Source organism: Saccopteryx bilineata, chromosome 2 (assembly GCF_036850765.1).
Source record: "Saccopteryx bilineata isolate mSacBil1 chromosome 2, mSacBil1_pri_phased_curated, whole genome shotgun sequence".
NCBI lineage: Eukaryota > Metazoa > Chordata > Mammalia > Chiroptera > Emballonuridae > Saccopteryx > Saccopteryx bilineata.
Window position 1 is genome coordinate 42,261,281 of NC_089491.1, and position 13,935 is coordinate 42,275,215.

General features: G+C 40.5%; 1 protein-coding gene across 1 annotated transcript; it reads left to right on the plus strand.

The window, feature by feature from the left end:
- Positions 1-324: 324 nt before the first annotated feature.
- C2H9orf153 (chromosome 2 C9orf153 homolog) lies at positions 325-6,488 on the plus strand. Its single transcript, XM_066254348.1, has 3 exons — positions 325-390; positions 1,918-2,086; positions 6,436-6,488. The coding sequence occupies exons 1-3, from the start codon at positions 325-327 to the stop codon at positions 6,486-6,488; spliced, it is 288 nt and encodes a 95-aa protein (XP_066110445.1).
- The last annotated feature ends 7,447 nt before the right edge of the window (positions 6,489-13,935 follow it).

Here is a 13,935-nt window from a genome sequence, read left to right on the forward strand (position 1 = left end):
GAAAATCAAAATATGTATGACAAAATAATCCATATAGGATTCTTTGAACTAGTATTAAATGACTGCACATATATGTCACATAAAAACCTGAGGTGTTTCAGAGAAAACAGTTTCTTGAATCGTGATTAATTTGGCAGACCTAGAGTAAGGAGGAAACAAAAGAAAAAATTAAATGGTAGAACATTTTAAAAGTGTCTCATTTACAAAGTTCAGAAGATTTAAAATGTGTCACCCCCCCATTTGTGTTTTATCTGACTTTTGATCTTTCATTTCATTTTCCCTTATATTGATATTTTAGGAATTAGAGAATAAAATCCCAGCACAATGTTCCTCAACAGAGACACAGATCCCAGTAAAGATGGTGTGGAGACTGAGTTTCCCACGTGTTCGGTATGTACTTAATAATTCTGTAATATTGTACACAGGAAACTGTGCATTCAAGAATTACAAAAATTCAAAAACCTAAAAAAAAAGATTATAAAAATTCAAACCCGGCCCTGGCCGGTTGGCTCAGTGGTAGAGTGTCGGCGGGGCATGCAGAGGTCCCGGGTTCGATTCCCGGCCAGGGCACACAGGAGAAGCGCCCATCTGCTTCTCTACCCCTCCCCCTCTCCTTCCTCTCTGTCTCTCTCTTCTCCTCCCGCAGCCAAGGCTCCATTGGAGCAAAGATGGCCCCAGCGCTGGGGATGGCTCCTTGGCCTCTGCCTCAGGCGCTAGAGTGGCTCTGGTTGCAAGACAGCGACGCCCCGGAGGGGCAGAGCATCGCCCCCTGGTGGGCGTGCCGGGTGGATCCCAGTCGGGCGCATGCGGGAGTCTGTCTGACTGTCTCTCCCCGTTTCCAGCTTCAGAAAAATACAAAAAAATAATAATAATAAAAATAAAAATAAAAAATAAAAACTCAAACCCTTGAGTAGCCAGTGGCACGCCTGGGGATGCATGGGGAAGACAAACACCTCAGTCCAGTGATTCGCTCTGCTCTGGCGCGGCAGCTCTTCCGTGGGGACGAGTCCTAACGCGTGTTCATGAGACTAATAATGCGCTGAGCTACATGACCAAAGTTTGGCCTCTTTGGCCTTTCAATTTAATGGCCTAAGAAGCCTCTTAGGAATAAGGGGGTTGGTAATCAGAATGTTCTAGAAAATAAAATTTTGTTCCTTTAATAAAGGATTTTAGATAGAGAAGGGGGATTCTCGAGCAACATTTATTGTCTTTTCTGCCAGCAGCTATTCCCAAGCACTCCACAAATGCAACCATATATTTTGGTAAAATATTCCAGTTAATAAGGACAATTCCAGCTTGCTTTGCACGGTGTTCCTAAACACTTCAAACCCTTGGGACACCCGAATGAAGCTTTGATATCTAGATTATCTGGCTCCCTTTCTTCCTTAAAAGAACTGTAGCTTTACCCAAAATGTGGCAAACCCCTAAAGCTGTCTCCTTGTTAACTCACAGAATTTTAAAGTTGGAAAGATCTTATAGACTAGAACACAAGTCTAATGGGCTTGTTTAGTTTACTTATTTATTTAAAATTTTAAAGATGTATTTATTGATTTTAGAGTGGGAAAGAAGAAGAAACATTGATTTGTTGCTCCACTTATTTATGCATTCATCTGATCAGAGATCAAACTCACAGCCCTGGCACATCGGGATGATGCTCTAACCAACTAAGCTACCAGGGCCCAGGCTCATTTTATAATGAAAGCTCTACGTGATGTGTCTAAACAACATCTCTTCTGAGGAATAAATCTGAGACTTAACCAGCTGGTCTCTGCTCCACATTGCACCAATTTACTTGGTTTAGTTAGGCAACAACTTTCGTTTGCACGGATATATGTTATGCCATTTGTTTTAGGGTTGGTGGATCTGCCAGACGATTACTGTTCATCAGTCTCATAACTTTGCACTTTCCCCCCACAGCTGCCAGAATTATATGCACAGACTGAGAATTTTAATAAGGAGAGCAAGAAATTGAATCGCCTAAAAAGTCATGGTATTTCACCAAGGGAAGCACAGAAAATACTTAGTGAAAATCTGAATACCATGTCATTCACCAGTGGAACTGGTCTGAGAGAAGATTTCCAACCTGTTTTCAAGGTGGTTAAAAAAAACGAAGAGAGGCCAGTATCTATGACTGAACTCCTATATTGCAGCTTATTGAAAGACTCCCTTTCCCCGCTAGACAGATTCAGGAAAACCCAGCAGAGACTCGCTCAGTGTGGGATCCCTCTTCCCTCGCACACTTTCCCTTATGAGATCCCCTCTGATAACACTCTGGCCACCACAGAGAAGACTCAGGGTTTCAGAAAACTTTATAAGCCGGGCATTTACCATATCCAGCCAACAAAGACTATCACTGAAGATAAAATTTCTGAACAATTATTAGCTGAATCAGGTAATCGAAACAGATAAGGCCATGAGGGAGAAAAGAGTTGAAACCTTACTGAAAAATGTACCTAGATTTCTGGAGCTGAAAGAGTCAAACATTGATTAGGGGAACTGTGCACTTCTCACGCTTTACTGCATGTAACGGCAATGGGAAACAGAGAACAGAGAAGCAGACGTCCCAGAGTCAAATCTCAGACCCAGCCTGCAAAAGGTATATTATTTAGACACAGCCTTGAAGCTTTTAGTAAAGGAGCCGCTTAAACTTGGACTCCACTGTATCTGTAACTGTTTTCCGTATCAGGAAGTCAGTCAAGTATTTGCTAAATAATGGCTTATTTTTCTTAAATATCTTGATTTTTCTTCATTTGAGGGATTTTTAGATTTTTTTTCCATGAGCCTTTATTCTTCCCTTTTGTTAATATCTCTACAGAGGAGGAAACTCTCCATTTCGGATTCTTTAATAGGAAAGTACCCATAAAAGGTCAAAGGCCATAGAGAAAAAGTTAGAGAATATATAAAACATATGATGGTAAGTTATAAAGAGAAGGGAGCATTCCTAAGGTCTCCATTTTTTTTTTACATAATTTAAGGGAAATAATATTTTGTCATTCTGTGTAGCTATAAAAGTAGGTTAAACCAATGATATAAAACATTTAAGTCTTTTTGAAGTAGGTTCTTGACCAAAGATAAAACCATTTACACAGCAAATATTTTGACACAATTTTTTTATATTAAAAGTAGTGGGAGAGACAGGAACAAATTCAAAGGAATATGTTGATTACTCCAATCAGACAGGTTGGGGCAAAAGTAGGTTAATAGTTGTTTGTATGGAAAGTAATACAATAATAGATAAATAATAATATGAGAATAAACTCTGTGTTTCATGTACTCACAACTGTAAACCTACTTTGGCTCACTCTGTATTTGGTTTATGATGCTGGAAGAACCTTTGCTCTAACTCCTTACACTGACATTTTTTTTTTTAATGTGCTGATGTTAGAGAAAAAGGGAGAGAGAGAGAGACAGAAGCTTCAGTCTGTTCCTGGATGTGCACTAACCAGGGATCAAATCAGCAACCTCTGTGCTTTGGGACAAAGCTCTAACCAGCCGAGCCACCCAACCATGGCATACACTGACATTTTGATACAACCTAATGCAGGTTTCATGCTCCTTTGATAGAACCACACTTTATGTGTTTTCCAGCTCAGATTGAAGTAGAAACTAAGGCAATTTTGGAATGGTCTACACCAGGGGTCTCAAACTCAACTCAGCATGTGGGCCGCAGAGCAAGATCACAGCCCTTCGGCGGGCCGCACTAGGTCTACAAAAGGCAACTGTTACGCAACACTTTTCTCACTGCAGTTGAAAACAACAAAAAAAATCAGTACAACAAGCACAATCGTACATGCAGTTTACTCAGTGTCACAAAACGACCGGAAACTGTAGTTTGCATCACAACTGCTGTTAACTAAGCTAATATCTAGCTAGGATGCTAGAGAAATGAAAAATACAAGTAGGCCCCTAGGCTTACTTAATTTTATCCAAAATATTTTGAACTTCATGGATTAGTCTGCGGGCCGCACAAAATTGTTCGGCGGGCCGCATGCGGCCCGTGGGCCACGAGTTTGAGACCCCTGATCTACACAATCCACAAACGTACACAGGTAAAGTCTGTCACCAGAAAGGAAAAATCATTGAAAGTGTTGAGGACTGGTAAGAACTGGGAAAAAGCCTACTGAAGAAATTGATATTGCAACACTTCATCTTTTACTGTCCCATATTATCCAGCATTACTTCATTTTATCAGCCAGCTAGTCCTTGAAGTGTTCTCAGGCCAGGAAACCTTCAGGACTCCTGGTATACCAAAGAATAGTATAGAACATATCTTTACTAGCACCAAGCAGAGAGCAACTTATGAGCAACTCTTGCTCAGGCTTAAACCTGTAGGACCATGTAGGTTAGGCATGTGTTTGACCAAAAATAATTGAAAAACCAAACAGCAGTTATTTTTCCTATATAATTAGAATCTATGGGTGGGCAGACAAGAATTAGAGCAGTGCTTTTGATGTCATTGAGGATCCAGGCTCCACTATCTCTTCCTGTATGGCTTTTGTCTTCATGGCCAAAAGGTGTTGTCTTCAATGCCATGCACTGTGGCCACATTCCAGGCAAGAAGAGGGGGACAGGACAAAGGGACACATTGGCTAGTTTAGTCCTCTGTGAGCAGGAAGCAAAGCTCCTCAGAACACATGTCCTGAGGTGACTTCTCCTTATAGTTAGTTCATTGACCGGAATTATGTCCAATAGCAACCCTACTGCAAGGAAGGCTGGTGAACAGAGTTCTGAGCTTTTCTTTCCCTGGAGTAGAGACAGAGAGAAGAGGATTGTCGTGAGTAAGCAAACTTAGTGTCTACCACAGATCACAACAACAAGCTCTTTAGTAATCAGAATTATCAATTCTACGGCCTTCTTTTGCCAAATAGTCCTTTTCTTTCTTCAATCACCAGTTCTTGCTATGCCAGGCCTGCCAAGGTCTTGTCAAACTCCCTGAAACTTGGCTACTGGTCCTAGGGACAGACTATTGAACACCATGGCCAGGTATGAACTCAAGAAACAGTCCCTGCCCTCAGTCTCCTATTTCAGGTGCACGCCTGCAATAGGAGACTGTGACTGTGTGTGTGTGTGTGTGTGTGTGTGTGTGTGTGTGTGTGTGTGTGAGAGAGAGAGAGAGAGAGAGAGAGAGAGAGATATCTTTCTACCAGGTAGACCCCAGGAAACCGAGGTCAAGGTCCTTCTCAGGAATGGAGGCTTGACTGGGGAAGGGACAGTATCTGGGCCATAGGTGACCTGCTCAAATATCACCATATAGGGAGGATGGTAAAACCATTCACGAGAAATAGACCAGCCCCTCTGCTTGTTTGCTGCGCTCATTATTCTCCTTGTACTCTTTAAACTCATCTTGGCTCTTTGACTTCTGGTTTTACATTCAAGGCCCTGCCTTAGGCCTTGCCTTTTTCCTTTTTTTCTTCTTCCAGGTTTACAGTTTATTTAGTCATGAAGAGAATTGCAGGGATGTGAAAGGGAAATGGCTGCTGTGTAGGGGGAAATGCAGTCAATCTTGGCCAGGGTTCATTGGCTTTTTGATGAAATTGCAACTACTAATGACACTCCACACCGGTAGGCCCTGAAAGAGCAGAGCGACAGCCACATCCTAGCTAAACCACTGTCCTTTTATACTCAGGGCTTACGTCAGCATCTTGGAAGAAATGACACTAGCAGTATATGTGCTTCTGGTAAATCTTCCTCTTTGTTTTAACAGCTCATTTGGATCCTTTTCTACTCCCTGTTGACCTCAGTGCTCTGCAGATCTCTACATTTTTATACTCTTAGTTTCCAAGCACCAAATGAGCCACTCTCTAGCTGGTATAGCCCTGCTGGGTCCTCTACAGCCCAGTTAGCCATGCCTACCCAATATTCTATTTGGAGGAGGGCTTTAAATGTGGTAGATATCATAGGTTCTTCCTTAGTTTATAAAGATTAAGAAAAGGCCTAACTGGGTGGTGGTACAGTTGATAGAGTATTGAGCTCAGACACGGAGGACCCAGGTTTGAAACCCTTGAGGATGTCGGCTTGAGCACAGGCTCATCTGGCTTCAGCACAGACTCCCCACGGGTCTTGAGCACGGGTTGCCTGCTTGAACATGGGATCATAAACATGACCCCAGCATTGCTGGTGTGAAGCCCAAGGTCACTGACTTGAGCAAGGGGTCACTGCCTTGGCTGGAGCCCGCCAGTCAAGGCATGTATGAGAAGCAATGAACAACTAAATTGTCACAACTATGAATTGATGCTTCTTATCTCTCTCCCTTCCTGTCTCTCTGCATCTCTGACTAAAACAACATAAAATTAAAAATAAAAAAACTGTTCAGAACAGGCTTTCTACTGCAAGGTAAGAGACTCAAATTCATCAAAGGTTTATTCTGTCTCATAGCACTTCTGAATCACTGAGGGTTAAATGACACCACCATGTGATTCTTTGAAAATCTGATTCTTTTCAGAAAAACAGTTCATAGATCTAAGGGATCTGGAATGGAGATATTATAAGGGGATCACGACATGGACACGCAAAATCTCAGGTCCATTCACAAACATACAATACAACAGCGAGAAGAGATTTGTGGAGAGCCGGGATATGCCTGATGTTATTTCCCCGCCTCTGAATTGTAGGTCTTTGGTCATTTATCCTCAAGTTGATTACCCAAAAAATCTTCGTAAATGGAATATATAGTTTATTAAAATATTTTGGATGTAGATTTTGTTTTTGAGAACATTGAATTTATATATACAAAAAGAAAAGAAGCAGAGGCACCCTGGAAATAAGAACTGAGTCTATACAATATGCATATAGATCTGAAATTAAACCACTAATGTGGAGTAAAAGATCCAAGTTGACCTCTTAGGGTGTGTATGGAGAACACAGAAGCAAGAATAGCTCTCTAAAATTTTTAAGCACATGAAAAATATCCACTATTATAAAAATAATTGATAAATTCAGTGAATGGAACAATTACTACCTGAGGATATAAACACTGAGCATTCAAAAGTAGTATGTTAACAGCTCAAAGAATTGAGAAAGGAAATAGCATCTATTAAACTAGAATTGAAAGACTTGCAAAAGAACAAACTGGAAATCTTGGAAGTGAAAATATAGTCATTGAAAGTGAAATAATAATAATCCTCAATAAATTATCTCAATGGTATCCTGGATCTATGTGAAGAGAGAAAATTAATGAATTGGAAGCTAGCACTGAGAAGGAAACTTCCAGATCACAGCACAGTGAGATAAAGGAGGAAATTATGAGAGAAGTTAAAGGTACTGGAGTGTTGAATGAGAAGTTCAGAACTATATCCAGGGGATGGTGCAGAATAAGGAGAATAGAGAAAAATGATGTTTGAAAAGAAAATGACTGACAATTTCTCAGAAATGAAGAAACCCATGAAAACTTGAATTGAAAAATCTCACATGTAGCAAGAAAATAAATCTATATCTAGAAACACTGTAAAAAACTGCAGAGTATTAAGCAAAAAAGTAAAATTTCATCTAGAAAAGAAAGAGGATGGATGGTACAGAAACATGACAGAGCGATGGTGAAACTCTCACTAACAATAGATGTCAGAGGTGATATTGTCAGATACTCAAATGCTGAGACAAAACAACTGTCAATCTGGAATTCACTAACCAGCCAAACTCTCTTTCAAGAGTAAGGGAAAAATAAATTCATTTTAAAACATGAAAGAGGCAAAGTTGTTTACTATCCCTTACTGAAAAAAATACTAGCAAACATACTTTAGCAAGAACCCAGAAGGAGTGCAAGAAATAGGATGAGCAATTCTTAATAATATATGTGTATGATTGGGTCAATATTAAAATATATTTCCAGAGTCTATTTTCTAATATTTTATTTTTAAAAATTTGCCTCGATATAAGTGAAATTATTCTGTAGTTTTCATTTTTTGCACTATTTTTTTAAAGTCAGATTTTGGCTTCAGCATAGTGGATATCTCTATCAGGAGATAACTGTCTAGAAATGGGCTGAGGAGAGGTTTCTGGGGCTCTTTCAATATTCTGGGTTTTTTAATCTTTGTAACTCAAGTGTGTTAAGTATGCAAAAATTTCTCAAGCTATACAGCTTTTCTTCATGCATGTTATATTTCACCAAAAGTTTTACAAGTTACACTACCTTCATAAAATGAATTGGGGAGTTTTCATCTTTTTTTTTAAACCATAGCTATCATATTTAAATAATATTAGAAAGGTTTTCCATATTTTTTGAGGCCACAGCTGTTTAGATAATGGTAGATGCCTGACCAGGCGGTGGCGCAGTGGATAGAGCGTCAGACTGGGATGCGGAGGACCCGGGTTCGTGACACGAGGTTGCCAACTTGTGTGCAGGCTCATCTGGTTAGAGCAAAAACTCACTACCTTGGACCCAAGGTCGCTGGCTCGAGCAAAGGGTTACTCAGTCTGCTGTAGCCCCACGGTCAAGGCACATATGAGAAAGCATTCAATGAACAACTAAAGTGTCGCAATGCGCAACGAAAAACTAATGATTGATGCTTCTCATCTCTCCGTTCCTGTCTGTCTGTCCTGTCTATCCCTCTCACTGACTCTTTCTCTGTCTCTGTAAAAATAAATAAATAAATAAATATTATTAAAAAAAATGGTAGAAATATTTTAAAGCTACATATTTAAAATCTAGCTAGAACTCAGCTATAATATCATCTAGCCCTGACATCTTTTCTTCCTATTTTATTATGAAAATGTTTAAACTAGATTCAACATGCCTGACCTGTGGTGGTGCAGTGGATAAAGTGTCGACCTAGAACGCTGAGGTCACTGGTTTGAAACCGTAGGCTTACCTGGTCAAGGCACATAGGGAGTTGATGCTTCCTGCTCCTCCCTCCTCCCTTCTCTCCCCCAACTCCACCTTCCTTCTCCCCCCCCCCACCTCTCAAAAATAAATAAAATTTAAAAAATTTTTAAGAAATTAAACTAGATTCAACACTCAAGATTTTACCACACTCATTTTATCTACTTTATTATTGTTGTGTTTGCTATGGAGGTTGAACTATTTTTTTGTTGTTGTTGTATTTTTCTGAAGTTGGTAACGGGGAGGCAGTCTGACAGACTCCCGCATGCGCCCGACCGGGATCCACCCAGCATGCCCACCAGGGGGCGATGCTCTGCCCATTGGGGGTGTTGCTCTGTTGCGACCAGAGCCATTCTAAATCCTGAGGCAGAGGCCATGGAGCCATCCTCAGCGCCCAGGCCAACTTTGCTCCAAAGGAGCCTCGGCTGTGGGAGGGGAAGAGAGAGACAGAGAGGAAGAAGAGGGGGAGGGGTGGAGAAGCAGATGGGCGCTTCTCCTGTGTGCCCTGGCTGGAAATTGAACCCAGGACTCCTGCACACCAGGCCGATGCTCTACCACTTAGCCAACCGGCCAGGGCCTGGAGGCTGAACTATTTTAAAGCAAATCTTAAGCTTCAGATCTAAGATACTATCCTTACATACTTTGGTATGCATCTCAGACAGATATGGACATTTCCTTTCATAGTCACACTACCATTATTATACCAAGAAAAATGACAATTCCTTGCTGCCATCTATTTATATATATTTAAAGTCCCCTTATGGTCTCAGAACTGCCTTTTCCCAGTTGGTTTATTTCAATCAAGATCCACACAAAGTTAAGGACTTCATTCAATTCTTAGGTCTCTCAAAGTTCTTTTAATATACAGTAATTCCTCACTTTTTTTCCCCCACACAATTTGACTTACTGAAGAAGGTCCATTGTCCTGCAGAAGTTTTCACAATCTAGGTTTGTATACTCTTGAGGTCATTTAACTTATTCTTCTGTCATCCATATTCTTGTAATTTGGATGTTTGCTAGTAGCTTGATTAGATTCAGGCTCACTTCTTTTGCGTGAGAATTTCTCTGTCCTGTGAAGTACACAAGGTGATGCTGTGTACTTCAGATTGCCTCACCACAGAAGGCAAGTAATATCTGGTTGATTGAGTAGTGGATTCAGATAGTGACAGCCTGATAGCTTTTATAAATTTCCCCATCAACTTTTCATCTAATGGCTTCCATCCCTAGACGAATATGGTAGGCACCGTCTGTGAGGCTCCCAGGGATCCCCACCTCCTGGTAGATACACCCTTGTGTAATTCCCTCCCAAGTCTAAGCTGAACACATGACTGACTTACACGAAGAGAATGCAGGAGAGGTGATAGAATGCTACTTCAAGATTAAGTTATAAAATACTGTACATTCTATCTTGGATTCCTTCTTTTTTTTTTTTTTAAGCTGGAAACGGGGAGAGACAGACAGACTCCCGCATGCGCCCGCCCAGGATCCACCCGGCACGCCCACCAGGGGCGAAGCTCTGCCCACCAGGGGGCGTCGCTCTGCCGAGACCAGAGCCACTCTAGCGCCTGGGGCAGAGGCCAAGGAACCATCCCCAGCGCCCGGGGCCATCTTTGCTCCAATGGAGCCTTGGCTGAGGAAGGGAAGAGAGAGACAGAGAGGAAGGAGGGGAGGGGGGTGGAGAAGCAAATGGGTGCTTCTCCTATGTGCCCTGGCCGGAATCGAACCCAGGTCCCCCCGCACGCCAGGCCGACGCTCTACCGCTGAGCCAACCAGCCAGGGCCTGGATTCCTTCTTTTGCTCTCACTTACCTGTTAGCTCCTAGGGATGCTCCTGCCATCTTCAGAGATGCCTTTTAGAGAAATCCATGTGGCAAGTATCTGATATCTCTGGCCAATAGCCAGCGATGATCTGAGGTCTGCCAACAGCCACGTGAGTGAGCTTGGAGGCAGATCCTCTTCCCCAATAAGACCCGAGATGACTGCTGACCCTTGGCTGCAGCCTAGAGCGAAGCCCTGCGCCAAGGGCACCCAGGTAGCCAGGCCCAGAGTCCTCATCCACGGACACTGTCAGATAATAAGTATTTATTTTGAGCTGCTACATTTTGGGGTAATCTTACAAAGCAATAGGTAACTGATACAAGGATCTTTGCCTGGATTAGTTATTTTCATCAGGGTTTACTCACTGATGATTTTCTAATTTTATTGTTAATTCCACATTTATTAATTGGGAATAATTTGTAAAGGAAACTTTTCCCTCCTCATCTGGGGTTATTTAACTACACTGAAATACAGCCTATACAAAAAAGGTGTTTAATTGCTTACATTTCTCTTTTTAGTTGCCAATTTTCAGCTTAAAGAGTTGATGTTATAGTTACTTCCAAAGGTGGCCAAAGAAGTGTTTCTCTTTTTATCTTTTTTAAAATAGCACTGTAGGCCCTGGCAAGATAGCTTGGTTGGTTAGAGCATCGTCCTGAAGCACAGAGGTTGCCAGTTCAATCCCTGGTCAGGGCATATACAGGAGCAGATCCATGTTCCTGTCTCTCTCTCTCCCTTCCCGTCTCTGAAATCAATAAAAATATAAAATAGCATTGTAGATTCATTAGTGTTTGTTTTGTTTATAGTAAACTTTTATGGAAAAAAAATGTATGATATCATACAGGAAATCACAAGCTTAGTGAATTATAACAAACTGGACAGACCCAGTTCCAGAACTAGATCACTGCTGGCAAGTGCCTCTCTCGCCCTGTCCGAACCCTCACCGTCCAGTAACCAGTGCTGACCATAGGCTAGTTTTGTCTGCCTTTGCACTCCTTTACATACATGTACACATACCGTATGGGTTCTTTTGATCTGGCTTCTGTCAGCACTATGTTTGTTAGATTCATTGTTGTTCTATATGTAGCAGTCGTTACTCATCCTCATTGCCATTCCACATTCAATTATATGAAGATAGCTTTATTTATTTATCTGTTCTGCTGTGGACACACTTTAGGGTCATTTGAAGAAGGGTTCCAAATTTTAATTTAGAGCTATAAAATTGAATTTGGTCTTCCAAATTGTCATGGAGGATTATAGGAAAATAGCACACATTTTACTCAATGAATTATTAGCTTGATTTATACTTTGAACTATCTAGATATACAATGTATGGGCCTCCATTTGTACTCCTTCTGTGAGTCCTAAAAAATGTTAGGGAGTGGGTCTCTCTCTCTCTCTCTCAAATTAAAATACATGAAAACAATAGCACATAAGTTGTATGGGGGTAAATGGGGTCAGAGGGTGCTAACGTAGAGTGTGCCGAGATGTGGTACAGGAACTTATGTACATTGGTTTTTAATAAGGATGTATGTTGTAATACCTGGGGTATCTACTAAAAGAACAGGAAGATAATGTGTAATTAACAAGTTAATAGAGGAGAAAAAAGGAATAATAAAAATATTTAATCAATTCAAAAGTAGACAAGAAAGTCAAGAAAAGTAATATAGTTCAGGTGGGAATTTTTTCTCTTCACTGCGCAATACGTTTTCTCTCCTCACAATCTTTTCCCCAGAAACTTGCCCGAGAAGATAAAAGTTCTGCAGCTACTGACATGCCCCAGAGAGTTCCAAATGTGGCTACGAACCCTGTCATGGCAGATACAATGACTGTGTCGAATTATTTTAGAAAATAAAAAATTTTAAATAAATCCCTGAATAACCTACATGCTTCACTATTGAAAATGGGTCCTTTGAACTCAGTTCTACTCAGGGTAGTGAGCGATGTGTTTTCCTTTGTTCTAGAATCTTAAGATCAAATTATATCTCTTCAAGGGCTGTTGGTCTTTGCTACCACTTGAACTTTTCCCACTTAGGATAAATTGCCTCCAAATTTGATGCATCATGAAACTGAGAACCTGTTGTGCCAGTTTTGCTTCTGATCTGCCTCTAATTTGTATCTGTTTCTAGAATGGTAATAAAAATCAACCTAAATCATATTTAAAAAATAAGATTAGGGGTTGCAGATCACATGGAGTCTCACTAAAAGACTATGTAACATAATTAAGATTAGGAGATAACAGAAATGTAATAATCTGAAAAATTACCATAAGAAAACTAATGTTTGAATGACACAATTGTACTATGATATAAGCATAATAGCTTTGAATTTGTGTGGTTTCCTATTAAGAAATGATTATTAAGGGGAAATGGGCCAATTAAAAGGTAACTGCTAGGGTCTCTAACAAGGTCCAGAAACAAAACAAATGATCTAGTTACTGTCATGTCTGAAAATAGAAATAGACATTGTGATCCTGAGAAAGGGAATTATTTATCATATCACTAGAAGGATAGGGTGATACTAAACCCGACATTTTGGTGACACTAATTAAAGCATTTGAAATATACATGGGTCAAAGGCAGAAAGAAAAAAAGTAAGACAACACAAACCCATTATGCTGAACTGAGACTGGAGGCTTTAAAAACACAGAACAACCTTATACATGAGGCTTTAGACTTATGATGTGGTAACTTTTCCTTGGATGCTCCCTGCTCTGCACCCTCATGACCAGGCTCTCATGATCCCTATCTTACAGCATGCCTTTTTTTTGAGGTGTCTGTATGGGCTCTAAGCAGTAGTAAGAATGACGACTATTTGTTTAGAGTTTTACCATTTATAAAGCATAATCTCAATTTATCTCACTTGACATACTGTATTAAGACAGCTTTGCTGCTTATTCAAACATACACTAGGAGATGGACACAGTATTTTATTCAGTTATAGTTTTCCAGTCACTGAAACTAAGAGAAGATGACCACTACTAAGCAACTATTCCCAGAAGCAAACAACAAAAGCCTGAGCCAACTTGAGCTTTTGGCTTTACCCAGAAAAGCAGCTGACGGATGCTCTCGCCTCAGAAAAGAAGAAATTTAAATTCTACATTACTGAATATCCCATTAAAGTCAATAAGCCTATTTTTATTTTTTAAAAAAGAATGGTCTAAAGCATTAGAAGAGCAATCATTACTTAAGACAAGTTTTTGGAGGACAACTTAACGATAAGTATGAAAATCTCAAATCTCTTAGAGCGTCCATGCTCTGAAGATCGCTCTTCAACAATATGAAAATACTCATGTAAGCAGAGCAG